The sequence below is a fragment of the Idiotropiscis lumnitzeri genome, chromosome 21 (assembly GCF_059441095.1).
Source record: "Idiotropiscis lumnitzeri isolate Australia: NSW breed Sydney's pygmy pipehorse chromosome 21, RoL_Ilum_1.0, whole genome shotgun sequence".
Lineage (NCBI taxonomy): Eukaryota > Metazoa > Chordata > Actinopteri > Syngnathiformes > Syngnathidae > Idiotropiscis > Idiotropiscis lumnitzeri.
The window spans coordinates 3,698,422-3,725,866 of record NC_142411.1 but is presented as its reverse complement, the minus strand read 5'-3'; the positions used below and the strand labels follow the sequence as shown (position 1 = coordinate 3,725,866).

General features: G+C 42.1%; 2 protein-coding genes across 6 annotated transcripts in view; both read left to right on the top strand.

Annotated features, from left to right (window-relative positions):
• Positions 1–1,369: 1,369 nt before the first annotated feature.
• On the top strand, positions 1,370–7,937 carry batf (basic leucine zipper ATF-like transcription factor). Its single transcript, XM_088286556.1, has 3 exons — positions 1,370–1,598; positions 3,023–3,127; positions 7,052–7,937. Exons 1-3 carry the CDS (start codon positions 1,536–1,538, stop codon positions 7,262–7,264), a joined length of 381 nt encoding a protein of 126 aa, XP_088142682.1. The 5' UTR covers positions 1,370–1,535; the 3' UTR covers positions 7,265–7,937.
• Positions 7,938–8,743: 806 nt separating this feature from the next.
• flvcr2b (FLVCR choline and putative heme transporter 2b) overlaps positions 8,744–27,445 on the top strand; it is a 38,131-nt gene continuing 19,429 nt past the window's right edge. The window contains exons 1-11 of one of the 5 annotated variants that reach the window (XM_088285786.1): positions 8,744–9,810; positions 11,889–12,030; positions 13,493–13,633; positions 14,898–14,965; positions 15,388–15,491; positions 16,109–16,219; positions 16,831–16,936; positions 17,365–17,476; positions 18,752–18,807; positions 19,894–20,054; positions 20,771–21,253. In XM_088285786.1, coding sequence (XP_088141912.1) covers positions 9,241–9,810; positions 11,889–12,030; positions 13,493–13,633; positions 14,898–14,965; positions 15,388–15,491; positions 16,109–16,219; positions 16,831–16,936; positions 17,365–17,476; positions 18,752–18,807; positions 19,894–19,971 — 1,488 coding nt within the window. In that variant the 5' untranslated portion in view covers positions 8,744–9,240 and the 3' untranslated portion in view covers positions 19,972–20,054; positions 20,771–21,253. Of the gene's footprint in view, positions 9,811–10,484; positions 11,132–11,888; positions 12,031–13,492; positions 13,634–14,897; positions 14,966–15,387; positions 15,492–16,108; positions 16,220–16,830; positions 16,937–17,364; positions 17,477–18,751; positions 18,808–19,893; positions 20,055–20,770; positions 21,254–27,445 lie in introns of those variants that run through there. The other 4 variants (XM_088285784.1, XM_088285788.1, XM_088285785.1 and 1 more) reach the window with 4 other exon arrangements.

Below are 27,445 nucleotides of genomic sequence, written 5' to 3'. Positions count from 1 at the left end.
TGCACTTTTGTTCCATGTGTTTTTTTTCCCTTTTAAGGGGGGTTTCCCGTCATGTGAGAGTTTTTTAAGACTCTCACTCTTTGAATTCGTGAAATCGAAGTGACACTATGAAAGTCTCCGTTCAATGAAAATTGTTTTTCAATTTCTTGAGCAGAGCGAGTCCATGTTTAATCTTGTTTTGTTGTTGTCCAACACTCAGTATTTGTATCCTTCCCTGCGTCACTGTTTGTATAATCAGCTTTCCTTGAGTATGTTGGGAAAAGACTGCCTTCGTCCAAGCTCTTAATAACAAATCGCTGTGATGATGGGACACGTTTTTGTGTAGGAGGGCTGTACTTCTGCCAAGTAAAGCTGTTTAGCTGCTGATATTTATTTTTTTGGTGTGTTGCGAGAATATCGTGTTCTCACTCTGACAAGAGCTACTTAGCCTGATTGGCAAATGAAATATAATTAACTTGCATTTTTAAAATAAAATGTAAAAAAAATATATATATAAAATAAAATGTAAAAAAATATATATATAAAATAAAATGTAAAAAAATATATATATAAAATAAAATGTATTTTTTCGCTTTTTAAATTTTTGTATTTAAGGGAAAAATGCATGCTATTCCTAATTTAAACCTCGTGCACACTCATGGTCAACAACAAGGCGCTCTAAATCATCTTTGCCATTATTACATAATGGGGTGGGGGTGTTTAATGCCAAACCCCAGAGACCTCATTTGAGGCAATAAATAAATGGTTAAAAAGTTGAACGCAGTCACACACCAAAATTGCTGCTCTTGCACATTTTCAGCAATTGTCTTCAAACATGCATGAATTCTTTTCAAATCTTCGAATTCACATTTCTTGAGTTTCAGTTCTGTTTTCCTCTTGCTGTGGACATATCAGATCAATGACATTTAAATTATCTTAATTGCACGACGTTCAACAATTTTATGACAAATACCGTCTCTCTTAACCCTCAAAAAAGGGATTCCCAAATCGCTCTCGGGGAGCCCAGCCCAGCACGTCAGCTGCGCGCCTGCTGGAAACCACCACCGAACATTTGCGAATATTAACGAGTCAGTCATCCTCGACCAGTTTTGGGGACGCTCGTTTTCTTCCCTTGAGGCTTTTTACTCGAAACGTTTCGCTGCTTGAGTTTCGACCGTAAGACTTCATCGAGCATTATGCGCCTAAAAAGGGAGGGAGGGGGGCGGTCTCCAAGTTGCCACATTTGTCTTATCTTATTTTTTCCATATCGCAATGCACCGCGGAATCAGAATGAGTTTTTTATATTTCTGTACTTTTACGCATTATTACTTGTGAACACCCCCCATGACTCCGCCCCTTTGTGTTCTTTTTTACCAGAAACCACATCAGAAGCTTGTCAAAAGAGTCCCAGGGCGAGCGAGCGGAGGGAGGGGAGGAGTGACAGAGAAGAGGCAAGAAAAAGACATTGAGTGGCGACGCAAATTCTTGTCTCGCGCTCGCACGAAGCCGAAGTGGACGCACGTTTTTGGAGGCTGTTGCTGCTGCTGCTTGCGGCCATGGCTCAGGGCTCCGACGGCAACGACGCAAGCTACAGGTCGCCGTCACCTGCAGGCAGGCAGGTAGGCGCGCTTTTTTTTTTGCCCGCGTTTGCACACGTGGGACTCGCCAGCAGTCCAGTTGAAGGAGGGGGGGGGGGGGCTAGCTTTTGCGCGCGTGCGTGTGAATTCATCACTCAGTCCGACCGGCCTTTTGTCAAAGGCAGAAGTGCGAATGACACGAGAGTTGTCGGGAACACTTTGTGTGTGCAAGTGTCAACAGAGTCATCCAATTCGCTCCTCTGATGCTGCTGCTGCTTCCCGCACTCCCCCAAAACTGGACAAGCAAATTCGTAACAATTAAAAAAAAGAAAATTCAATTGGAAGTCATTGTGCAAGAAAGTCAAGTAAAATTACTCCAAAAAGATTTTGAAGCTCTCAAGTACAAAGTGCTGGTTGTGAAAATGAATGAAAAATAATGACAAAACATTTCAAAGTAAAATTAATGAAAACTTTTTAGAGGAGGGGGCGTGTTGAAATGTTGCACTTCAAAATGGAACACAGTGTTGACTTTTTAAAAAGCATTTCAAAAAGTGTCGCTATTGCAAAGTCTTAAGTCACATTTTTAAGTTGTCACACAACAAGTTGATTTAAATTGTTGTTTTTTTTTTTTCATTTTAAGGCACATTTATTCTCATATGGGAAATAATTTAAAGGGATCTAATGTAAGCGTTGTCACTTTTATTAATGGTCACATTTTAACATTCCTTACTGTCACTCAATTGTAGAACCAAAAAAATAAATAAATAAATGTCAAGTGAAACTTATTGGAAAAGAACCAAAAAAAAAGACAAAAATTGGTTGAACTCCAAATTGTGCAACTTTTCGGAGGGGGAGCTTTTGACTTAGAGAATTTTCAAATATATAATTTAATGAATGCCGACTTTCAAGTTGTTCTAATTTCAAAACAAGCCCCACTGTAGGAATGAATCAATCAGTTCAGCGGTTGGTGTGAGCGTGTGAGCGTCTGGGCGTGAGCTGCGGCCCACATCAGCTTTCAGTTGGGCCAAGGTCACACCCTGTCTCACGACCCCGTAACGGCTCATTCTCATTTGACAGTAGCGACGCCTGAGTCAATCTCGTCGGCTCTCAGGTGACGCGATGCGGTTGGGGGGGGGGGTCGATTAGGAAAAAAAAAAAAAAAGATTTCCTCCCCGTTTCTGAAAAGCTTGCTCATTTATGTTGCCTGTGACATGCTGATGATTGGGTCACAATTTTGAGAAAAAAAAAATCTAATTGCAATTCACGCCCCCCCACAGCATTTTAATTTTACAGGTTGTATTTACCGAACTCAAAATTTGTCTGATTTCTATTTCTCTTGAGAACTTTTGTCGCATCCTCAAGCAAAAAAAAAAAAAAAAGATCCGTGACAATCAGAGGCAGTTGACATCTCACCTGCAGCTTCACGAGACTATTCTGACATTTATTCTGACCTCGATTGTGCGCAGAACTCGTCGGACGACATGAAGAAGGTAATGCGACGGGAGAAGAACCGCATCGCGGCGCAGAAGAGCCGGATGAGGCAAACGCAGAAGGCCGACAGCCTCCACCTGGTGAGACACGCGAGTGTGCGTTTACATGTACTACTATCCGCAATCGCTCGGAATCCGTCAAGTAAAGAACAAGTATTACTTCAGTTATGAACCACAATGGCATGTTTCCACGTGTTACAGCACAGAACATATTATAGCCAAGAATTTTTTGGGAGGGTTGACGTCCCCTTTAAGGTCAACCATGTCTCAAAATGTGTCATCAATAACTTTTTTTGTTGATCAAATGAACAAGCGATTAGTTGACGATTAATTGCTTAATTGCTGCACCCTGACGTACAAATGAGGTCGTAATCGCTGGCTAATTTCACATTTTTCTGCTACTCAGTTTGCTAATTTAAAGCAGCTGGCTCCAGGAATGCTTGGTGGAGGATGCGTTGACTTTTGTCAGCCTAAAAAAACACGAGTTAATATTTTTTAAAAATTCTCGGCCGAATCTGTAAAAAAAAAAAATAATTCTTATCATTAGCTACTGTAGCATTTTTTTTAGCATAAAAGCCTTAGCCAGTGCTATTTAGCTAACACTTGTTTTTTTGTTTTTGTTTTTTTAATTCCCGTTTATGCCAATTTCTCAAAATTTGTCTTGCATGTAATTGAAAGTGAAAATACATTTTTACTTTTACACTTAAATACATCACACACTTTTATTAGTTTTTTTTAAACAGTTAAATCAGTACTCGTAAAGCGTTTAGTGCTTCTCACAAATGGGGTCTTTCCGTGTAACTCCAACTTGACTGTCTTGAAGCGTTCAAGCAGCAAGTTTGGTCTTCGCTTTTCTTTCCTTTACATAAATGCTACCTGACCATGTGGCGATGTGTCACGGCTTCTGTCGGGCGGCACACTTGGACGCCGCTCGCGCGAATAAATTAGCACGTGTGGGCATCAGCCAGTTTCCAGCACCTCCTTTGCAAACTGCAAGTGAGTGAGAAGAGGCGAGTACACCGAGGTTTCGCCGAGTTCAACAGTCGATGAGCATTTAGTCATAACCAAGCCGTGTTTATGTCACGATATTGTTTGTGTTAAACGCTTTTTAAACTGACGAGCTTGACATCAATTCATCGCCAACCTCGTGTTTTGGGATTGACAACATGGACGCCTCACTGAAAGAAACAGGTGGTGTTGTCACAAGCGTGTTTTAAGAATAAAACTAAAAATGAGAGCAGTTGCAAACAACCTGAATTCTTGCCATCAGCAGTTAATTGGATATTTCGCCAAACACAATCCTTAAGCAGTGTTGTTTTTGGTTGAAGGATGCTTCTCAATAGCACCCCCTGGAGGTGAGATTGTGCGAATGGCTTGGCAATGGCTCATGTAAAAAAATACCAAAATATTTTTTAACGAAATTGGGTGAAAAACATGCTGTTGATTTAAAAAAATAAAATAAATCATTCAAAATGATCCAGAACAATAAATACATTACCAGAAATCAAGCCCACTAAATTAATAAAGAAATTAAAAAAAGCACAGTGGATAAAAGATGATAAAAAAATGTAGCTCAACATGCTACATAAAAATGTAAATAAAAAAAAATACAATAAAATCCAAGAGCAACTTTGTTAATGGTAAAAATAAGAAGAACATTTTTCAACGCTAATGCGCTTGGAATGACACTTTTTCAATTAAATCTAAATTTGAATTGAATTATTTGATATTTGACTAGAACCAATCATTATTCATTTGAGCATCTTATTATTGATTCATCTTTACGATGTTCAATTAATTCTTGAGCATCAAGAGTGGTGGTGGTGTGGGGGGGGGGGGGGCGTGCCGAGATTAGCTCGTGTGGTTTGACTTGATGCCCCCAAAAAACAGGAAGGTGTATTTTCCCTCCGAATGGCACTGCGGCCATTTCCCGTCAGCACAGTAGAATTTCTTTTGAAAGATGACGTCATGGGGCCGCTGCAGAGGAGTCAAGAGGGCAGCGGCTTCTTGTAAAGGAGCACGCAACGCAAAACACGCCGACCGGTTCGCTCTTTGGTGAAGTCAGGTGACACATACGCCGGGGATTTGCCCGCAGCTTGCGTCGACCCGCAGATAAGCGATAAAACGGTTTGGTGTTGACGATGACCTTTTTGATGACGACCTCAGTGGAAGACTTCTCCCACTCGGCAACTTCTCTCAGGCACTTTGTTCTACTTGCTTGACATCAAAGCTGATCTGTAAGTCACCTGAGATGCTTTTCAAATGTACTCGTGGGAAAAGTGCAAAATGTTGGGGAAATTTGTAACCTTTTGGTTCTGGTTGCAACCGATGCTGACTGGTATATTAAAAAAAAAAACAAAAAAAAAAAACAACTACGTAATGTGAGAATGAAAATGTTCACAGGTTTGGCAAAAGAGCCGATATAAGAACTGTCTAAATAAAATGCCTTTAAATCGCTTTATACTCTAGTTTTGATTTTCCCTGATATTATTTATTTTTTATTTTTTATTTTTGTCGAATTGCACGAATTAAATATAGCAGGGTTACTCTGTGTCAAAGGTCCATTTATTAAACAGCCTATTCGTTAAAAAAATAGGGACTTAAAAAAAGGCATTTCTAGTTTAAGAAATAAAAATAAGTATTTAAGTAAAACGAAACGATGACCCCTGTTGTGAATCTAATAGGAATATATGCTGAGATTGTTAAAAGCACTTCTTTTTAAATGTACATGCTCACAAAGAACCACAAGAAGGAAGGAAGCGTGTACTGGGGCTTCACGCTTTGTGTGTGTAAGCCCGTGGGTGTTTTTTTTTTTAAGAGAGAAAAAAAAATGAAAACTAAATATTTTTATCCTATGGATGTGTTCACTTGGAAATTTACAACAATCAAGTGAGTGCACTCTATCAAGAACGTTGTTACATTAGCAATTAGCACATTAGCGTTTACACCGTTCATATCGAGCATTTCCTGTACGTTGCTTTTATTGTGAAAGACAAAACACACCACTTCCTGTAGTGGAAGTCGCTTACTTGGCAGTTTCACCACGATCAATTTAAATGTGTTTTGGTAATGGCTAATGCGAACAAGACACTACAAATCTATTTTTGTGGACTACTCACCTTGTCATTGACACACGCAGCTAAATAACATTTTATGTTCTGGTCCACACATTAATATATATCCAAATGAACACAAAACTAATACAAACTAAAAGCTAGATTTAAGTGATTAACTTTTTTTTCCGATTGCTATATGAGTTTTATTTATTTATTCATTTATTTTTATTTTTTTATTTCACAGAATTTGTAATTGGGCATCACCACCTCACGTTCTGCAAAAATAAAAATAAAAAATCCAAATTTAGGTTCTCTGCTCTGTCAATTTTCTCCTTTACCAATTGACTGAGCAACATTGGAAGGTACGGCAGTTTAATATGGGCGCGAATGTCTATTGTAGTTATTGAATGTTGTTTATAAAGGAGGACATGTTGTAAAACGGTTCTAAATAGTATCTCAATAAAAATCTGTGTTTTTCTTATCAGGACAGTTATTATGACCCTAGGCGTCGCTTCTTCACTGATAACAGGAGATATGTGAGTGCACGTGCTGATAACGGCTCTATCTATCACTTGCAATGCCATGAAATGTGCGTGAGGTTGGAAAATTTGTTGGAAACGTTCCATGAGAATTTATAAACCTGGAACTTAAAAATTGACGGTTGGCTCCTAAAACGAGGATAATCAATATACAGTCGTTGGTATGAATAGATATGCACATAATTGTGAGAAAAACAAGTACAGTGGCTTCACATGGTGTTTCACAACGGCTCGAGACAAGATCCACAGATTTTTGCATTATTCTTTCTATAAATATCACTGTACTGTCAAAAATGTGGTGTTCCTCAAGGCTCAATACTAAGTCAATTTTATATGTTCAAATGACTTGGCATTAAAAGAAGCAGTTAAACCAAAATCTGACCCATCCCTGCTTTTTATTGCTTCCCCAGGAGAGTGAGAGCCTGGAGAAAGAGAACGCGGCACTGAGGAAGGAGGTGAAGCAGCTGACGGAGGAGGCTAAGTACCTGTCGTCGGTGCTGAGCAGCCATGAGCCGCAGTGCGCGGGCCTCACCCCGACTACCCCGGACCTCCCGTACCCGCCTCACCACCATCACCACGCCGCCTACCACCAGCACATCGCCGTGCCACACTACCAGCACTGACCCTAACCCACCACCAGGATGGTCATGGATCATGTCACGTCAGCACCCTTGAGAACTGTTTCATCCCCAGACGCTCTGTAAGATAGGTACACCTGAATGACCCCCCGAATGGTCGCCTTAACGGCAGAAAACGTGGTTCCACAAGGCTCACTACTAAGTCCAATTGATATAAATGACACAGTTGCTTTCCCGTACAAAATAAAACGCGTTGCGTTCCACAAGGGTCAATATTAAGTACGCGTTCCATAAATGTCACAATTGCGTGCAATTACAGTACAAAACACAAGATGTTCCACAAGGCTTGATCTATGGCCCAACTCTACGGTAATGTCCAAATTACATATGCATTCCAGAAGGAGAGCTGGATAAGATTCCAGTGATATCAACGCCGTCAGATGGAACTAAGGACCGTGCGTATTTGATCCCACCTGGAGGCTTTTATTTTAATTTCAGCGCCGATGCGGCAATCTTGCGAGCTCTTGTGTGTAAAAGAGACTGACGTGCAGGTGTACCTATTTTATTTTTTGTGTTTTATTCAATCACAAACTCTGATGACCCACCAAACAGTCTTTGTTTACACTGTGAGAAAGAACCATTGCAGATTATTCATTTGCTTCATTTGTAAAATTGCTTTTTTATTTTTATTTTTTGCGGTATCATGAAGTCTTTATGTTTTTTTTGGGGGGGGGGGTAGTTCTTTGTGTGTAAATGAAAACCTCAAAAGCTCAGGAGATGTTTTTTGTGACCAAACTGATTGTTTGACAACGCGAATGTAAAGTCGAGCCAAAGTTTGACGAAAGAAGATATTTATTAAATGTTGAAATTCCCTCCGGATCTCCGCTCCTCATTTGGGTCACGTTTGCTTCCTTCATTCTTGCTTCATGGTTTCCTCCCTTTTTAAATTGCACAATTGTTTCCAAGCAGGCTCCCTTATTTGCTTCCTACTTTACATTCTTCCCTCGTTTTATCTGTTCTGCTTCCTTTACTTTCATATATGCTTGCCCCCTTTCATCCACTCATGTTCATCCTTTCCTTCTTTCTAGCTTTCCTATTCCTCACACCATTCTTGTCCCCTTCCATCCGTCCTTCTTGCCTCCTCCTACCTTATGACCTAATTTTCCTTATTTTCCCCGTCCCAGCTATCCTTTTCTCTTCCTTCCTTTATCCTTACTTTCTGTATTTCCTTCCATTGTTCGCGCCATCCTTGTTTCGTTGATTCCAAACTAAGTTTTATACCAACTTTCGTCTCTCGTTTGTGTCAGTGTGCGCGTTTGAAAAAAAAGTGCAGTACGTTGATCGGCCCCTAGGTGGGGGACGCATATATTCAAATATCCCACCCCCCTTTTTTTTTTTTCCTTTTCAGTCACCGTTTGTCTTACTTCCGGTCAGCAAACGACATCACAAATGTCCCGGATGTCTTTGAACTTTTTCTTCTGAAATGGGTTAACGTTTACTGACGAGTCAAAAATGGCGCACGTGTTTCTCGGCTTGGACCAGTTTGAGCAACGGCCCCGCAAAAGTGGTTTTAAGTTCGGGTTGGTCGGTGAGCGCGTGGACGATGTCAGGCTGTCTCCACGTGTTGACGCTCGAGAGAGGAAGAGGCAGATAGGTGGCGGTGGTGCGTGTGCGTTTGCGTGTGCGTGAGTGTTTGTCTTAACTGAATGCCGCAACTGTCTTTATCTGATTCACTTGACTCACCCCCGGTTCAAAATTGACGCCTATTTTTTTTTTTTTTTTGCTACTCGCACCCGCGCCAAGGCAACTTCGACCCCACAGACGACGACCTCCATTCAAATGGAACTTTGGCGCTAGACTCCAGTGGACTTCAGCCCGCCTCTTTTAAAAGTTGTTCGCGTTGGAAACATGTGTTTCGTTTAAATCATTCCTCCAGTTTCTCTTTTGTTTTTATTAAAACGTCCCACGTGCGATTTTGCGCGTTTTTTTAAACGACTCGCACACGCACGGACGAGCTCGCCATGAGCGGGGAGTCGGAGGAGAAAAAGCACGGCGAGGAACCGCGTGACGCGGACAAGCACGTCAAGTTGGAGTCCGGGGAAGCACCGGAGAGTTTTCAGCCACCGGGCGGTCCGAATGAGCCCGCCTCGGAGACGCGCTTGTATAAGCGACGCTGGATCATGGTGCTCCTCTTCAGTTCCTACTCGCTGTGCAACTCGTACCAGTGGATTCAGTACGGCATCATCAGCAACATCTTCATGAAGTTCTACCAAGTGGACGCCTTCACCATAGACTGGATGTCCATGATCTACATGCTCACCTACATCCCCTTCATCTTCCCCGTAACGTGGCTCCTGGACAAGAAGGGGCTTCGGGTGGTCGCCCTGGCCGCCACGGCGCTGAACTGTGCCGGGACGTGGTTCAAGGTGGGCAGTGTCCAGCAGCATCTGTTCGCCGTCACCTTCCTGGGTCAGTTCTGCTGCTCGCTGGGGCAGGTCTTCATCCTTGGCATGCCGTCCAGGATCGCATCCGTCTGGTTCGGATCCAACGAGGTGTCCACCGCCTGCTCCATCGGCGTCTTTGGGAATCAGGTGAGTGGCCTTGGAGATGCTGTCCTTTTTGCTGAAAAACTCACCTAATTGCTGTTCTAAGGACAAAATGACATTTCATTCTTCAACTGTCGCTCTTTTTCATGAGACGAGGCAAAACTGACAAATTAAGGAGCGCCGATTTGTATGTTTTTTTTAAAATGTGGTGAGTAATATGTTGTCAGAAAAATATTCATGGCTTAGTACAAATCTAATCATGACGTGTGTTTGCTGACTTCCTGCTACTGGTTTCCAGTCAAGCATGACAAGGTCATGTTTTCCTCCACAAACTTCATCACCCCCCCCCCCTCCTTTTTTTTCATGCAAGTCTGCCATCAGCACACAGGAAAGTCATTCATCATAACACGCTGGCCTCATTCCAGCCGCCTCTCAACAAACATTAACCTGTGCAACAATTAATGTGACCGCAGCATCGTTAAAAGAAAAAAAAAAAAAAAGTCCATCGGACTTCAAAATTCAAGGTGATTTGAAGGTGGGTAATTCATTTATTGCATTGAAGGTATTGGAGATTTTAAAAATGTAAACCAAAAGTGCGTCGGTTGCTCTTTTAGCACCATGTGACCTATACGAAGGCATCCTCACCACTCTGACAATTAGAACGCAAGCATTTAACACACTGCCGGCTAAACGCAGACGGCACGCTCGGGAATTTTCAAGACAAGGGACAAGCCGGGGCAGCGCTTCCATCATGCCTGGGGACAACGCTTTAAAAGGCAAGCGTGCAAAATCGCCTCGGAGGGCCGAAGAAAAGCAGAAGTTGGCTGCCAAGACCCTCTTGGCGGGCCTCGCTTCAGTGCGGTGGACTCCCAGCGAGTCCCACTTGTGTTTGCTCGCGGGTCGAGTAGAAAAGACCGGAAACGCCGACACCAGACTGTACCGGCGGCGTTGGGTCATGCTCTTCCTGTTCGGCGCCGTGTCGGCCGGCAACGCCGTCATGTGGCTTCAGTACGGCATCATCAGCGACATCTTCATGAAGTTCTACGGCATCGGCGACGCGGCCATCGATTGGCTGTCGCTCGTCTACCCGCTCACCTACGTGCCGCTGGTCTTCCCCGTGCTGTGGCTCCTGGACGAGCGCGGCGTCCGCGACGTCCTGCTGGCGGGCTCGGCCTTCAACTGCATCGGCGCCTGGATGAAAGCGGCCGGGGCCCGGCCCGCTCTTTTCCCGCTCGCTTTTTTGGGACAGTTTGTGTGCTCGGTGGCCACGGCGTTTGTCCTGGGGATCCCGTCGTATTTGGCGGCCGTGTGGTTCGGGGAGATGGAGGTGTCCACCGCCTGCTCTATCGGAGTTCTTGGAAATCAGGTTGGCAAGACTGTCGTCGGTCACGAGGTCTGTTCGGGTCACAGGATGCCTGAGTCGCATTTTTGGTGACCGTGTGTGAGAACACTGAGGTCGACATGCAGCCCGTGTCTGTTTTTCTGCAGTCTATGGAAAAAAAAAAAGGGAAGATTTTTGTACAATGAGTTAAAGGCCTCCTTTCGGTGTCAATGAGTTTTATTTTTGTTTTTATAGATGAAAGGCGTTCATTTCCTCAGTGAGAGCCAGGTAACTATTCAGGGTCAGGTATTTATTTTTTTTAATTTGTGCCTTGAGGACTTTGTGTCTTTTAGGATTCAGGTATTTTTATTTATGACATTTATTTTTTTCTTGTGGAATTTGAACAATATCATGCATCTATTAGGGGTAAGGTGTTTATTTTTCAATAAATGTCGATTCTTTGGGGGGGTATATAATCCATGAATATGAAGAATTATTTATTTATGATATTTATTTATATCAGACATTTTTTGAGTTGATTATTACAGTGTTGTTATCAGAAATAATACCATTTTAAAAATATTTCTTTTTAAATTTTACAATTTCCGTTTGCTGTATCTTCAGGTGAAAGTTTATTTATTTATTTTTTTTTGTTTTTTTTCCAATTGGCAGATAAAAATAATAGAATAAAGGGTTGGCTGAAATTTGAGTACATGTACTACTTAAATCGTATTGTTCTGTTTGTTCCAGTGATGTGATGAAACAGTGTTCCGTAATTAAAACGATGCCGTACAATCCGCAGCTTGGAATCGCCATCGGGTTCCTGGTGCCCCCCATCCTGGTGCCCAACGTGGACGACATGGACGAGCTGGCCCACCACATCAGCATCATGTTCTACATCACCGCCGGCGTGGCCACCTTCCTCTTCATCCTCGTCGTCATCGGTAAGAGATGATCTCCACCGGATGATGAGATTAAAATCAACTCTCGATATCTCGAACCGCGACCACGCGTGCGTCTTATGTAACAGCTTCTCGCTTTAGTTTTTGATGCGCTTGTCATTGACTAACTCGCACTTTCCTGATAAGCGCGGTCGAAGGCGCTGAGAATTTATTGAGTGCGTTTTAGTGCAGGAATAGGAAGGGAATTGCATCGCGTGGAAAGAAACCAACTCGAATGTGGATTTGTCACATGGGAGCGTTGCGGTTGTGTCCTGGCACTGTAACGTAAGTGGGCGGAATTCTTGTTCGCGTTCAGCCGCACAAAAGGAGACTTGTCGAGGCAATTCCATAGTGGCACCATTCTTTCCACGTTCTCGCCGATTATAAACTCTCATTCATTGAAACCGCTTGGCAACGTACAAGGCCATGAAATAATTTGGGGTGACATTCTGTTTAGTCCTTTTAAAAAAAAAATAAAAAAAAAATTCAGTTGAAGATGAAGCTAGTGATGTGTGGACGTTTGCCAGCTATTATAAATATTTCCAATTATGACAAATCATTAATTGTCATTGCAAATGCAATGCTAAGGCGCTAAGCTAGCAAACATCAAGAAGCTAGCTTAAAATTTTTTTTTTTCTTTTTTTTTTTTTTAGACTATTTTGGTCTAAAAAAAAAAATCACACGGTGAATTTGTTCGATATGTCTAATACGCCTTTTGTCCCTGAAGGCCGCTGTACTTGCTAGTTTTAGCAAACGCGGCCCTCGGTCGCAAAGCTAACAAGGGAGCGAGCTAGCATTTTTTTTTATCACAAATTTAGGACTGCCAGGTAAAAGTTGAGATGTCATAAAATTAATGCTGTCATTTGATTCAAGGTAAAGATTGTTGCAAAATGTTACAAAGGTAATAATTCAAATGAGCTACAAAAAAAAAAAAAAAAAACAAGCTAGCTATCGACTCTAAATATCCCAGCAGCCCCTAAAAGAGCCTTGAATTGTCACCCAGGTGCTGCAGTTAAGATTTGAGCTCGTTACCAAAAAAACACGGTGCAAGATAATCTTATCTTCGAGCAGGACATCTTTCGTGTGCTGACTCGTCTAAACTTTCGCAGAGCAAGGTCAACGTTGCACCGTTAATCACGCGAAAGCTCCAAACATTTTTCCAAGTTTCTCCTATCTGGCGTTTTTTTTTATTTAGTTTTCTGAAGACGAGGCCTTCAGGGAAAGGAATTGGTCACGAAATGAAGCAGTATTGCAGGTCACGGACGAGAGAGAGCGAGGCAAACGCTTTTTGGGTTTGAGAAAGCTCAAGTTTTGGATAATTGCTGTTGTGGAAGTCATTAAATTTTTTTAAACATTTTTTTGTTGTTATTTTTTTGGGATAGAATATTCATATAAAGTTATTTTTAGAATATTCCCCTTGCTATAATTCATCAATCTTTTTTTTTTTTTTTCTCCTCCAATCAAGTCTTCCAGGAGCGTCCCAAGCTTCCCCCGACTCAGGCTCAGGCCACGGCTCGTCGCATCCCGCCCGAGCAGTATTCCTACATGGCCTCCATTCGCCGGCTTCTCCGCAACAAGCCCTTCATTCTCCTCATCATCACGTACGGTACGGTCTCGAGACGGGGTTCGGATCTTGAGTGCCTCGTTGTCACCGTGGAAAGATGCTTGGTGTTTTTTTTTTTCCACGCAAGTTTGCGATTTTTATCTTATCCGTAAATCCGATAAAAATCCACGCCGACTTGTTCGTCATCTTAAGAGGATGGGAGCATGTTGGCATTGGAGGGGTCCAAAGTTTGTTTACCGTCTGCCAATGATTAACCAAAGATGTGGCGCAGCCTCAGCTCATGTGAGCGGCTCTCGGCTGCTCGCGCCCTCGCGTCCGCAGAAGCTGTCACTTCACTTGAATTGGTGTCACCTTGCATTTGACACCGTTCCAGCCGCTATTATTGGCCCTCGACTTTTTAGGCCATCGAGCGACGTCGACTCAAGCTTGGTATCATCCCCCACCCCCCTTCATTGTAGCAAATGTCACATATGGAAACTATACATACATATTTATATATATATATATATATTTTTTTTAAGCTTGGAACGATACGGTATCAAAACCCAAAGCGGGATGGGCACAAACCTGTCGACTTTCAAATGTCAGAACTCGTCACACATGGAGAGTGATGCGGAGCAACTTTGTGTATACTGTCGTAATATTTTTGTGTTGTCAAGTCTGGGTTCGAATAGTTCTTCTTCTAAAACCGTGACGATTGACGCTAGCCGTTAGCTTGTCGACGACGTATTTACTTATTTGGTGTGGCAAAGATGTGATTTTTTTTTTATTTTTTTTTTTATTTATTTTTAAATGCAGTGTGTGTCATTCTTTTGTTTGATATTTAACCGTTATATTTGTTTCCACCTCTGGCAGCGACACCGCTATAAATATTTTACCCTCTGATTCTTCTGCGCTTTTGATAATTCTCCATTTGTTTGTGCTGGGAGGAGAAGCAAAGCAGATTAATGCTAGCCATTGTTAAATTCCTTGGAAGAGAACTGCAGTGTTTTGTGTGTGTGTGGGGGGGTGAGGGTGTGTGTGTGTGTGTGTGTGTGTGTTGTTTTTTTTGGGGGGGGCTAGAAAAACATCCACCTAGAATCCTCAAAGACAGTCACAGCTGCTTGCACACCAAAGCTTTGGCAACGCTAAAGAGGTCCTGCTTTCCTTCCTGTTTGTTCGTTTTTGCATGTGGAAGAAAACCAAAAAAAGATGTTGCTATAAAACTTTGAGGGTCTGTCTATCATCAAAGTCCCCCCCCCCGCCCCCGTGCCTTTTAACCTTGCTCAACGTTTTCCCTAAATTTCTCCCGTTCTCGTTTTTACAGGCTTGAACGTGGGCTGTTTCTACGCTGTTGGCACCTTGCTGAACCGCATGATCATCGAACACTACCCGGTACACGTGGCATGCTAATCGCACTTTGGTGTCAAGGAAGTGAAAATGAAAGTGACTGCAAAAGTTATCCAAGCGTTCCTCAATGGATCTCCTCATTCCGCGGCAGCCAAATGAGCATTTGTCCTCATTACTCAGTGTTGGGAGGTGACCTGCGACGCGCGTCATAAAGTCACATGATGACATGTTCGGTAAATGCTGGAATGTCACGTCGAATGAATGGGAAAAAAAAACAGCGCCACATAAATTCTTGCTCCTCTGCGCAATTAATTGGCTCATCGCAAATTTAAAAATCAGCAACCCGAGTCTTCCCCCGACTGGATTTCCGCTACTCTCTGTTGGCAATTAGCCACTCCAGTGTGTAAGGAAGTGTGTCCCCGCAGCGACCGGTGTTGTGGCAATAAAGATTATCACGTGGCTTGCAGGGCGAGGAGGTGAACGCAGGTCGCATCGGCCTTACCATCGTCATCGCCGGCATGGTGGGCTCCCTCATCTGCGGGATGTGGTTGGACCGCACCAAAACGTACAAGTGAGTGTCCCATTTAACTCATTTATTCCCAGCCGTGTTCGCAAGAGGAAACGCCTCAATCACAGCGGGTTTTTTTTCCGTTTTTTGACTCATTTTGTAAGGCCTGCAGAATATTGTGTTCTAAAGATAAAAACATGGAGCTATGACGCCCAAAAAAAAAAAAAAAAGGCTATGACTATGACGTATAAATACGTCTTTGGGAGGCAGGGACTACAATTTTGAAAACGTAAATATACGTCTAATGGATTGAATGAGTTAAAAAAAAAAAAAACGCACTGAAAAACGGTGTTTATTGACTTTTCTTTTGTAGCCTCTCACTTGTTTTTTCGTGTTTGTACATCCGGACTCTCGGTGTGTTTATCCAGGTGTCGCTTTCAAGCTGACGCCGTGTGACTGGGTTACGTCCACCTAACTGGCGCCCCCTGTTGTTGTTTATTTGCGAGAGTATTGTCCTGCAAATTGTTGCTCAGTGCGTATTTAGCCTGAGAATTTTTGTGCATGGTGCAGATATTAACGAGGGTGCGTTTCAGTTCCAATGGACAAAAAAAAAAAAAAGACTTTTTTTGATATATTTGGTGGCAGTATGGAAACAACGGCGTCTTGTTTCTCTTTTGCAGGCAGACCACGCTGGCCGTGTACTTCATGTCTCTGGTGGGGATGATCGTCTACGCCGCCACACTCAACCTCGGACACCTTTGGGTGGTCTTCATCACCGCCGGAGTTCTCGGGTATCGTTGTCATATTTTGAACACAAATGGTGCTGCAACACATTGACAGGAGAAATATGTTTTTTTTTATCCTCGTGGCGTGTGCGTTCATTTTATTGGGGAAGGCTGTCACGTGATGAATTGCACTACTACATTTCAAAATAGATCCAGTCAAGAAAAGACGTCTCATTCCCGTGTGTCACTACCATCGTATTGTCGAGTCACATTTTGCAACCCGTCCCTCTTTCACACGCTGACCTTTTGTCACACTCTTTCTGAAAACGTCACGTGCGTCCAGCATGTTGCGTTATGTTTGTTGGACTTTCAAATCAAGTGAGCGACGCGCCTACACACGGCTTCACAAACACGGAAGGCGGATTGTGAACCACTCTGCTCATGTTTTGATGAGTTTGCCAGCTGGAATTTGTGGCATTCCCCTCCCCCCCCTGATAACATTTTCGTGTTTGCGCTCCTTTCTCATGCACTTGCAAGTGATTTTAAAAAAAAAATGTGGAAATAATTCAGTCACATTCTTGGTAGACTTTATTTAAAAAGAGAATGTGGAGAATGTTGTAAGAGGCGGATTAAGTACGGATGTCGAAAGTGATACGTTGCCGATTTTTGTTTTTCAGATTCTTCATGACAGGCTACCTGCCGCTGGGCTTTGAGTACGCCGTCGAACTGACTTATCCTGAATCGGAGGGAACGTCATCCGGACTCCTCAACTGCTCTGCGCAGGTAAACAAAAACAAAAAGAAAAAAAAAAATGTAATTTTCTATTCGTCCCATTTGGACTTTTTGCTCTTATTAATTTAGCATTTGCTGTCCTATTATTGCAAAAAAAAGTTTATTCTCGCAAAAATGCAACTTATTTTTCGTCGCGTCCCATTTTCTATCTTTAGTCCTTAAAATTCAAACTTAATTCCATGATTAGATTTTTCTTGTCACAATAATCTAACCTTAATATTTTTTTTTTGCGAATTCAAAGCATTTTTTAAAAATTATTTTCATGATTATTTTTTTATTGTAATATTTCAGCTCTATTAAAAATGTGACTACTTAATGTGAATTTTCTGGCCGAATATTTTTAAATTTGGAATTTGTTTGAAGAACACGTTGCCTTGCATTTGTCCAACATTTCTACATCTTGCGTTTTGCACGCGCAGATCTTCGGCATCATTTTCACCATCTGCCAGGGCAAAATCATCGACAAATTTGGCACGCTGCCGGGAAACATATTCCTGTGCGTCTTCCTCTTGGTGGGCACCGTCATGACAGGTAAGACGCCATTTTTTTTTTACGTTTTTTTTTTTTTTTTTTACGATTATGCTCCCGCTTTTCCGCTTCTTTGAGCGCAAGGACCTCCAAGGGCAAATTGAGTCATTATGAACTTTCTTCTTCTTCTTTTTTTTTTTTAAATTTATATATATTTTTTTATATACCCCACATATATTTGCTACATTTGATTTGAATGGACAGTATTCAATTCAAATGGTCGTCCTTGCCGTCACTCTCTCAAATGAGCCATGAAGTCTGATCGTTTTGCACCCTTGGTTGAGCTATTAATGAGCATTTTGCAAAGCGGCTTCACTCGTAAGCCGACTTTTTGTTACAAAATAGCCACAAACACTTTTTTTTTTCACCCTGATCGACTGTGAGTTGTTTAGTTACAAAGGTTGCTATTTGCTGCCGGACCTTCCAGTACAAATTTGGGTTAATGATTTGTGCGCCTTCTAGTTGTGCAATGTTTTTATTTTTTATCCCCCCCCACCCCCCACCACCCACCACAGTTTTTTTTAGCTGGAAAATACAGTTTGACATGTTTGAAGGTTATTGTTAGAAATTATGCAATACTCCATTGTAGCGCATGATTTCACCATTTGGATTTTTTGGGGGCGTGGCTAAAATGGGGCGCAGTCCTGGTGAAAGTCATCCCCTCTAAATGAGTACTTGAGCGGCTTTGTTCACCTTTGCAGTTGTCCGGTACAAATAAAATGCATCATGTAGTTGGCTAGCTAGCTAGCTACCCGTAAAGACATCTTCTGACTTGGATAGTCCGCTGGTGCGACCGCGTTAGAGTGCCTTGTTGTTGGCCGTGACACAGAACAAGGCGGAAAGTGTGAGGAGGGCGTAAAAATTTAATTAAAGCCCAAATTGAGCGCCCAGTTTGCGGAACAAAGATTTGGGCTGGCGCGGCCACTTTAGAGCGCCTCGTTGTCCGCTATGAGTGCACGTTAAGAAATTTTACATTTTTATTGATTTATTTTTTTTAAAGTGCACTTCAAAGTCAGCGTGTGGAATGAAGCTTTCGGCTAACGCGGTTGCAATGGAGCGCCTCGTTGTTGTGAAATAGACAAAGTAGCATCTATTTTCTTCATTTGATTCATTTCATATGCTTGTCCTTATTTATTTTTTTTAATCACTCCATTTTGGCGGGATATTAAATTAAAAAAATCAGCCGTGGGTATCTATTCGCCGTGTATCCCATCATGACCTAGTTTTGGCTAAAATGCACTTTTGTGTTGATTTGTGTCATCTTTGAATGACCGGCAGGCTTCATCAAGTCGGATCTGCGGCGACAGAAAGCCAACGCGTTGGCCAAAGCAGAAGTAAGTGTGAAAAGGCGGTTGTGCGCGACTCGTTGATTTCCTGTTCAGGTCTCGTGTTTTTGTCTGTGCGCTTCTCCAAAAAAATAACCGCCCCCCCCATCCCTGCATTGTGGTTCTTTGTTGCTGTCGCTCCCCATTTGTCAGTGTTCCTCCTGCATTAACGTCTCCGTTCGTTTGCATGCTTGACCGAAAAGTTCAGCAAAACGCATCCAAAAAAAGAGTTTTGATGAACTTTGTGCTTTTTGCTTTAAAAACTTAATGATCTTAATCTCTCCGATGATTATTTTGGGCATGAGCAGAAGTAACTAACAACTGGTGGCGATTTATTAATACTAGTAATACAATGGCTCTAGTGCTTGTAATTATAACGGACAACGTTGAACGATTGTCACGAGGATGTGAATATGGAGATATTTGAGGTTTTGAAAAGACTGGAGCCGCATGACACGTTTTTGCCGCAAAATTGGTTGGAGGTAGTTTTTTTTAATTTATTTATTTTTTTTTTTGTAGTGACAATGAAAAGATTTTGATCATCGCCAGGCTTCAGAAAAGTTTTGGCTCTAGATGCATGGCGTTAAAAAGTTTCGATGGCGGATGCTGTAAATGATTTTCAAGGCGGTTAAGTTTGGAAGTGATTTCCTTTTTGAACACTTTTTTAATTTGGGGAAAAACATTGTTTTGATTGGGACGACTGTTTTGAACGAATTTACGTGGAATTAGAAAAGCATTTTGGTGAGATCTGGATTTGATTAGACAAAAGTGGGAACTTCTTTTATTGGAGATGCTTCAAAATTGATTGCACGTGCTTGCTCCTTGTCGCCTTCATCGTCTTGTCATCTCATGTTGGTGTCTTTCTCGAATCCAAAACCAAACTTCCATCTAATCCAAACACAAACATCTGATTCAGTGTGCCTGAGCTCTTTGTTTTTGCCGCCGTCACGTGTAATTTCCCCGTCTTTCATTTAACATGGCACCAGCACGCCAAATAACGTGTCCTGCTTGTCGTCTCACTCCGCGCCGGCCAATGAAATGAGGTTTCCGTGGCGACCCGCACGAACGCCAAGTGATGGGCGCCTGTGATTTTAGGCGGAGGCGATGACGTCGGGACGAGAATACGGCGCCACGGCCTTAATCTCCTCATCGCAGACTCCGACTTCTCTATAAAGCGTTCCATAAACAAACAAACGCGCCCCCCCCCCCTAAAAAAAAGCTCATCAAATCATAGCGCCACCCGCAGGTGCATTAAGGTAATGATCACACGCCAATCTGTTTGCTTGACAGTTGCTTCTTCTTTTTCACTTTCAGTACAATCACGATGCACAAATGAATGCCAGGCAGCTTTGCCTTCAAGCTGCAGTGTGTTCTTGTTCTTTTTTTTTCCTCCACTAGAGGGAGGCAGAGGACACCGAGCAAAAAAATGTACAATTGTAGATGTGATGTCAGGAAAAGACCAAAATGTGATGCACTGCAGCTTTGAAGGGAAATTCCACATAAATTATGGATGAAATTATTTAATCATAAAAAAAATACTATAATGTATAATAATAATCTGCTGGATAATTATGTCATATTTTTTTTTTGTACCTTTTTTTTTTACTTGATTACCAATCAAGATTTTTCACATTTTAACATGTTGGTTCGTTTATATTAGATTGAATTAATTTTAATTTCTTAAATTAAACAATTTAAGAAATTAATAGTATAGTAATAAGAATGAAAGTGATTTTTTTTTGGTACCCCTCCAAAAAAAAATTATAAAAATATTCTTTCAAACAACAACAAAAAAACCATTTAATATTTAATTAATTTTTCTATAGTCCCCTAAATTCCAGGAAAATGTCCTGTTTGAGAAATTTTCTGACAGGGATCTTTTTTTTTTTTATTTAATGGAATGCACATTTTGCACTGTAAAACGGGCCAGCTGCTTGTGGACGCGCTACTGAAGGTGTGTTTCCATCTGCAGGGACCATCTGACAGCCTGAGAGGGGGCGTGTCTGCACACATCTACCAAGAAGCAAAGTTTTAAACTGGAAACATACCACAAGTAGCACAGTTTACAGCAGACTACCGCGCAATATGTACAAATATGATTACCCCCACCCTCCCAGTATATGACAATTCATGTTCTATTGCGATTTTCCTAACATGACTCAACAATCATGCGGCCGTTTTAATATCTACAAATGAACCTCTGACGATCGTTAATGGCTTGTACCTTGACAATTTTACCGATATCAGTATTGAAACTGTAAGGTTTGTAAACACATAAAATGTATTTGACTTTTTTTACGTGAAAATGTATTCAACACCTCTCGCCTTTCCAAGTCAGCAACCAGATTGTGATCTGAATGATTTTGATAAATACACTATATATACACAGATGTATATATATTTATACAAGACTCATATTTACTCTTTAACATGACATAAAACTAATTTGATAAGACATTGACTCTGATTTTTGTTTTTTTTCCCCCCGTTTACTCGACTTGGTTGCAGTTCCCCTTTTTGCCACAGGGTGTTGCCATTGCAACATGCTTAAATGCCAGTGTAGGCTCGCGTCACTATTTTATTCATTCATATTTTCCTTTTATGCTATTGTACATGGCTCGTTCGCGGGGGGGGGGCAATTGCTTCAAAACATCACACTCTCACCCCACGTTTCTGCTCTTAACCGACAAACAGCAGTTTTCATGAGCTATTTATGACTCAAAGCGTCGCGCCCGCGTAGCCTTGAAGACTTTGCGCTCTTTTGCGTTTTATTGTTCTAACGGAAACAAAAACAGCTCATTTGCCCTCCACCAGCGAGCTACCATTTTAAGTGTTGTGCTGACACGCCGTAAGAAGTGGCAGCATTTTCCCGAACTGTGCAAAGTATACAAGCGCTAATTGGCGCGCGGCGGTTTCAAAGCGGCGCGGCGTCGAGTCCGCGGCTGCAGTGACCAGTCGTGTTCAAAAGTGCGGCTGCCGAAACACATTTTGTGTTCGTGCACACGCAACTCGGTGCATGGTCGTAAAATTCGATGCTCGTTGGGATTATGTTGGCAAACGTACAAAATCCCAGACGCGGTACGCTCGGAAACTCGCGTTTATTGCTCCACTGTGTAATGTTTTCAAGAGGGAACAAAATGTATAGGTTGCAGATATAAAAAAATAAACTTTATATTTTTGAGAAAAAAAAACATTTATGTATTTTTATGTTAAAAAAAATAAGTCCGTTTGAGTTTTTTTTTTTTTAGCACAAAGTTGTATATTTTCCCCCCGAAAAAAGTAAAAAAAAATATTTTTTCAAATCCCTTTTCATGTATAACATACTTTTTTATTGCTAGGAAAGAATGAATATTTTCAGCACATCGTGTCATTTAAATTTTTAGATTCAAGTTAAATATTTTTGGTGCGACAAGGATAACATCTAAGCTTTTTTTTTTTTTTTAGGAAAAATATTTTTTCCATATTGAGCGAAGTCATATATTCAAATAATTAAAACAACAAATTCCAAAAAGCTGTTTACACTTTCACCAAAAAAACTTTCTATATACGAATGCTGCAACGCATCATCGGTTCTTTGCTGTTCCCATTTTCTTCCCTCCAAATCCATAAATGGCCCGAGCTCTTGCCAAGGTTCAATCGAACTTGTCTATGACGAGAATGACCTTTCCGCTCACGTGGCCGCAATATTGACCTCGTTTGGCCATCCAGAGCACTTATCTGATCGATGCGCGTCACAAACGTGTCACGGGAATATTTTTGAAAAGCAGCCAGCCTTCCGCGTGACGTCATCGCCGGCTGACGATGTCGGCGAATGCGATCGTGTTGATTGATGCTCGCTACCGAAGACGACTCGATGACTTCAACGGACCGTCAGACATCTTTGTTTCCGTTTGGCCCTGATGGAAGGGAATTGACTGCATGTATTATTCCAATCCCGCCCAGCAATTAGCCCCGCCCCCTTTTTTCGTTTGTTTCTTCTTCCATTCCAAGTGTCAGTCGGCACTTCTTAAAGTGATGCAACCGATTCCGTTTTTGCTGAAATCTTCTTGGGGTTTTTCCGACTCCTCGCAAAACAACGTTGAAGAGTTCCAATCACAACATGGGGGGGGAAATGCTAACCGCGATGAGCGCAGGAGGAAATGGATTGCTCGGCGTTTTTTTTTTAGAGCGCCTTGTTGTCAACGGAGAAGGCGGCGTAAGAGCCATGAGGCAGGAAAAAAACAAATTCTTGATAGCCAACATTTTCGGTGGTTGCTTTAGAGCGTCCCGTTGTTGGCTGCGGGTGTGCGCAATTTGGAAGACAAAGAAGGATCATTTTTAGTTAATTTAATTTCATTCTACAAATTTGCTGCGGATCAAAGCGACGCTGAACTCGCCCTCAAGTGCCATTTTACAATCTCAGAGCGTCAATCTTGCGACTTGAGCGTTCTCACAAGAGCGGGGAAATGAATACTTTTGAGGTTTGGTGGCGGCGAGCGGCTCCCTTGCGCCGCACTTCCAAGATTAACACATCCTCCAAATCCTTTCAGCCGTTTGATTTCCTTTTCCCCCCGCGCCGCCATGACGTCAAATGCTTTTGCGGCTCTCGAGTGAAGATTGCCAAATGGGATTTGCACGGAAATGAAGGTTTTCTTATTCTCGAATCCCGCGGCGCCTGTCGCTCTGACGCAGCGTCGTTATGGGGATCCATATGTTTCTTTTTTTTGTTTTTTTCTATATACGTTATTAATGCATGATGCCTTGGCTTGAACTGTGTTTGCGGTCATGCAGTGTTGGCGTCTTCTAATTTTTTTCCTGAAACTCAGCACATTCAACCAAATTTTGGAGAGAAGCACTTTTTTTTTTTATAGTAAATTGTCCGACTTGGGCACATTTATTTAATTTACAATATTATTCACAATTATAAAATTATTGGTCCTAAAAAATGTTTATTACCATTGACGGCTAAACACGTCAAAGATTCATTCTTGTTTACTCGGTTGGTAGTGACGGAATTAAATAGACTTTGACGGGTATTTACATCGAAACGTGACATCCCAGAATGCTTCACTTCAAACTATTGATCCCCTTTATTCTTCTATAATGTCATGCTGCATCTCGTGATTTGTTCGGGTTTAAAAAATAAATAAATAAATCATATACGAGTGCAATGCGTTTGCGCCATCTTCATAACGGTTTTTGCTCACGTCCTCGTTGCACAATTTTGGACCCAGCCGGGCTCGTCTCTGATTCCATGGGATAATTTAAAAAAAAAACAAACCAAAAAAAAATTAATTTCCATTTGCCAGGCCTCGCTTTCTGCCATGTTGTCGTTAACAGTTCTGAAAAGCTCCTTGTGGAGGAGCGTTTGACGTTCCTTGATGGACTGGACTGGCCTTGCTCGGGAGCTCGTGTGTTCAAATGTGCTGAGCTCGGCAGCCTCTCGTGTGTTGACAAGTGCTCCATTTAGAGAATTGCCAAAGTAATCACTACTTGTTTGATGTCAGCCCCACCCCCCCTTTTCATCGCCCCCTCCACCCCCGCCAAAAAAAAAACAAAAACAAAAAAAACCGGCTTATTGTATGGCCGGGATTTGCGTGTTATCTTTTGCCGTCAAAAGCGGGTCAGATCTTTGCACTTTTTGTTGTGACTGCCGACACTTGCGGCCCCCGGCATCTCCTGTCATGCACAAAATGGTGGCTGAAATTGTCTTTTGGACGAGTCATTCCTTTCCCGCCAGCTGCCCCAAGTGTTGACTGCTAATCCTTTAATGATTATCTTCATCCCGGGCTTGGTGGGCCGGCACATTCCGAGCCGGGCGGCATCGGGGGTTTTATGTCATCCTGCATTGTCAGGTGTCGTGTGCAAAATACATCCTTTTTGGTTTTGAGGGGTCCGTCCTCACGAGAATTTAGTTGAATGTTCTGCGATTTTTATGGGTTCTTTATTCATTTCGGGGAAAAAAAAAAACACATTTTGAAGAATAGTAGCATTTTATCAACACGAAAAAACATAATAGACTTTCGCTAATATAGTCTAGCAAAGGCGTGGGAAAACTATGGCCCGGGGGCCACATGCGGCCCGTTAAGTGTTTTAATCCGGCCCGCCTAACTTGAAAAAAATGAAATGAATGAACCTTGTTAATGTTTTATTTTCTAAATCCTTTTTTTTTTCTAAGACAAATTTTTTGTTGTAATGCTTTTGTTCATTTTCATATAAAATTTAATTCATTTTTTTTCTTCCATGAGGTGAGGTTACCAAAACACTTCATCCATCTGTTCCTGGTCCGTCCCCTCTGTCAAATTTTAGAACCCATTGTGGCCCACCAATCAAAAAGTTTGCCCACCCCTGGCCTAGCCGCACATGCTTCACTTTTATCACATCTCCTACTTTTAATTTTTGAAGCCTGTCTTTCGTAACTAGTTTACTATCTGTTCGCTAGCTTAGCAGCCCGTATCAAGAATAGACGGGCTTGGGCCCGTTTGTCATGTTGAAACCTCAAATGTCAAGTCGGCTCTATATCAAGGACCCCCTTAGAAAAAAAAAAAAATGTCGCCCTGCTCCAGAATTTCCGAAATTGAGATGAGCCCCAAACGGATCCGCTATCTTGCACGCTAGCAAATCGGCCATAATGGAGAGAACAGGATGGGCCCTGGTGTCCAAACTCTCAATGTCAATCTGTCAGCTACTATTTATTATCCTTGTTAGCCAGTTAGCTATCTTGTGTCCCCCCCCACTTCTATGTCCACTTCGTGGTGTGTGTGTGGAAAAGCATGAAGGAGCTGCGGTGGCATGAAAACCACGTCCAGTCACTCATAGTCAGCCATTCCTGTAAATGTCTTTTTTTTTTTTTTTTTTATTTCCTCATCCATTTTTTTTTTTAGGTCTACTGTGTATTATCATCAGCAGTTGTTGATCGGCTGCTCAGCTCCTCTGTTTTCAACAAAAGCATTTGGTTTTGTTTTGAGTTAAATATCATTGTTGTAATGACCCGTTGAGTTGAGAAAAGGCAGACGGAGCACTTGAACCCTCCGGGGTGTTCTTGTCGGGGTTGTGACCTCGCGACTTTCTGCGCTAACGCCGTGTCTTTAACGACTGGACGTTTAGCAAAAAGAACAACGCGGTAAGATCGGCTTTCTTTGTCGGACGTTTTTATGGGTTTGTTGACTTACTGGCAAACAAACGATAAAAGGTTTGACGGCCTGAACTTTTGTGGAAAGGACGTAGCTACGTTTATATAGCCTAGCTTTAACTGTTGCTTGCTAGCTATAGCAAAATCATTCTATACCAGGGGTGTGCAAACTTTTGGATTGGCGGGCCACAATGGGTTTTAAAATTTGACAGAGAGCCAGATGGGATGGAGTGTTTTGGTAACCTCACATTATTGGAAACAAAAAAAATATATATATTTTAATTAATATTTTTTTTTAATTTAGAAAATAAAACATTAACAAAGTTTATTCATTTAATTATTTTCAAGTTTGGCGGGCCAGATTAAAACGTTTAATGGGCCGCATATGGCCCCCGGGCCGTAGTTGAGTGTTCTCACACCTGTTCTATACTGATGATTACAATCATGTTATTTCATCGTTCACATTTATTAGCCAATAGCACAATTGTGCTTATCCAACTTGACCAGTTTTCGTTCTCAAAAGTTATCCTTTTTGTTGCCGCTAACGTTTCTTACACTTTCTTCCACCTGGCAGATTCTAATCTCCTTTCGTTGTTGTTGCCTTTTCAGGGTGTTTCCTCAAAACTGTCAAGATGTTGCCGATAAACTGCGGCCCTCAAAAAACAAAAAACAAAATTGGAATGACCTGTCCCAAGATTTTTGTGTCTGTAAAGTACTGATTGAGATGTTATCACGACTCGGGGAGGTGGGGGGGGGGCATTTTTCATATTTACGGCACTCTTGTTGTTGCTCACCGTAATTGTCGGTTTGTGAACGTTTTCCAAATGTGAGCTCGGAACCGGTTGGTCTCGCGTGTATTCCGACGTTTGCTCCTCAGGCAGCGAATTAATCACATTTTTATGATGCCGTTATTTCCATAAATACCCCGTAGGATCGGCTCTGTACGCGAAAGCCGCGGCGCGATTCCTGCCAAAAGGGGAAGTGTGTTTTAAATGTGTTCTGAGCGGCACATCTGTTGATATACTTGACGATGACAACGCTAATGGCTTCGCCAGATGAAGCTAACCGACAACATACCTGAACACGCTTCAGATTGCCCTGCGCTTTTTTTTTTTTTTTTTGTGGGTAAGGAAAATTGAAGCCATTAAGATCTGCTACGACGGAACGTTAAAGGAGATTCTCGACGACGTCTTGTTAGCATTAGCATTGACCTAGCTAGCTGTACATAAAATGGAAATCTCTTTTAAAATCAAACTAATTATTACTGTCTTGACTTTGGTGGAAACGAAATCAATGTGCGCCAGCGCTTCCACAGCCAAGCGGGACTTGGCCAAGTTGTTCTCATTTCCCATCAGGTCTGGCAGCGACTCGGAGTCTGACGCCGCAACCTCGGCGAGGGCCGCTCTCCAACTTGCATTCGTACGCCGGTGATCGATCAGTGCAGCGAGGGGCCAGCATTATGCAACAACGCCGTTTAATTGTCTTTGACATGCACGCTTGTTCAACTGGAGCAAAAGGGGCGTCGCTCCGAGTTTG

Excerpts from the sequence above, each read along its gene's own strand:
- batf (XM_088286556.1), top strand. The coding sequence starts at position 1,536 with ATGGCTCAGGGCTCCGACGGCAACGACGCAAGCTACAGGTCGCCGTCA. Across the intron at positions 1,599-3,022 it reads CGTCACCTGCAGGCAGGCAG|AACTCGTCGGACGACATGAA; the intron begins GTAGGCGCGCTT and ends GATTGTGCGCAG. Across the intron at positions 3,128-7,051 it reads AGGCCGACAGCCTCCACCTG|GAGAGTGAGAGCCTGGAGAA; the intron begins GTGAGACACGCG and ends TTGCTTCCCCAG.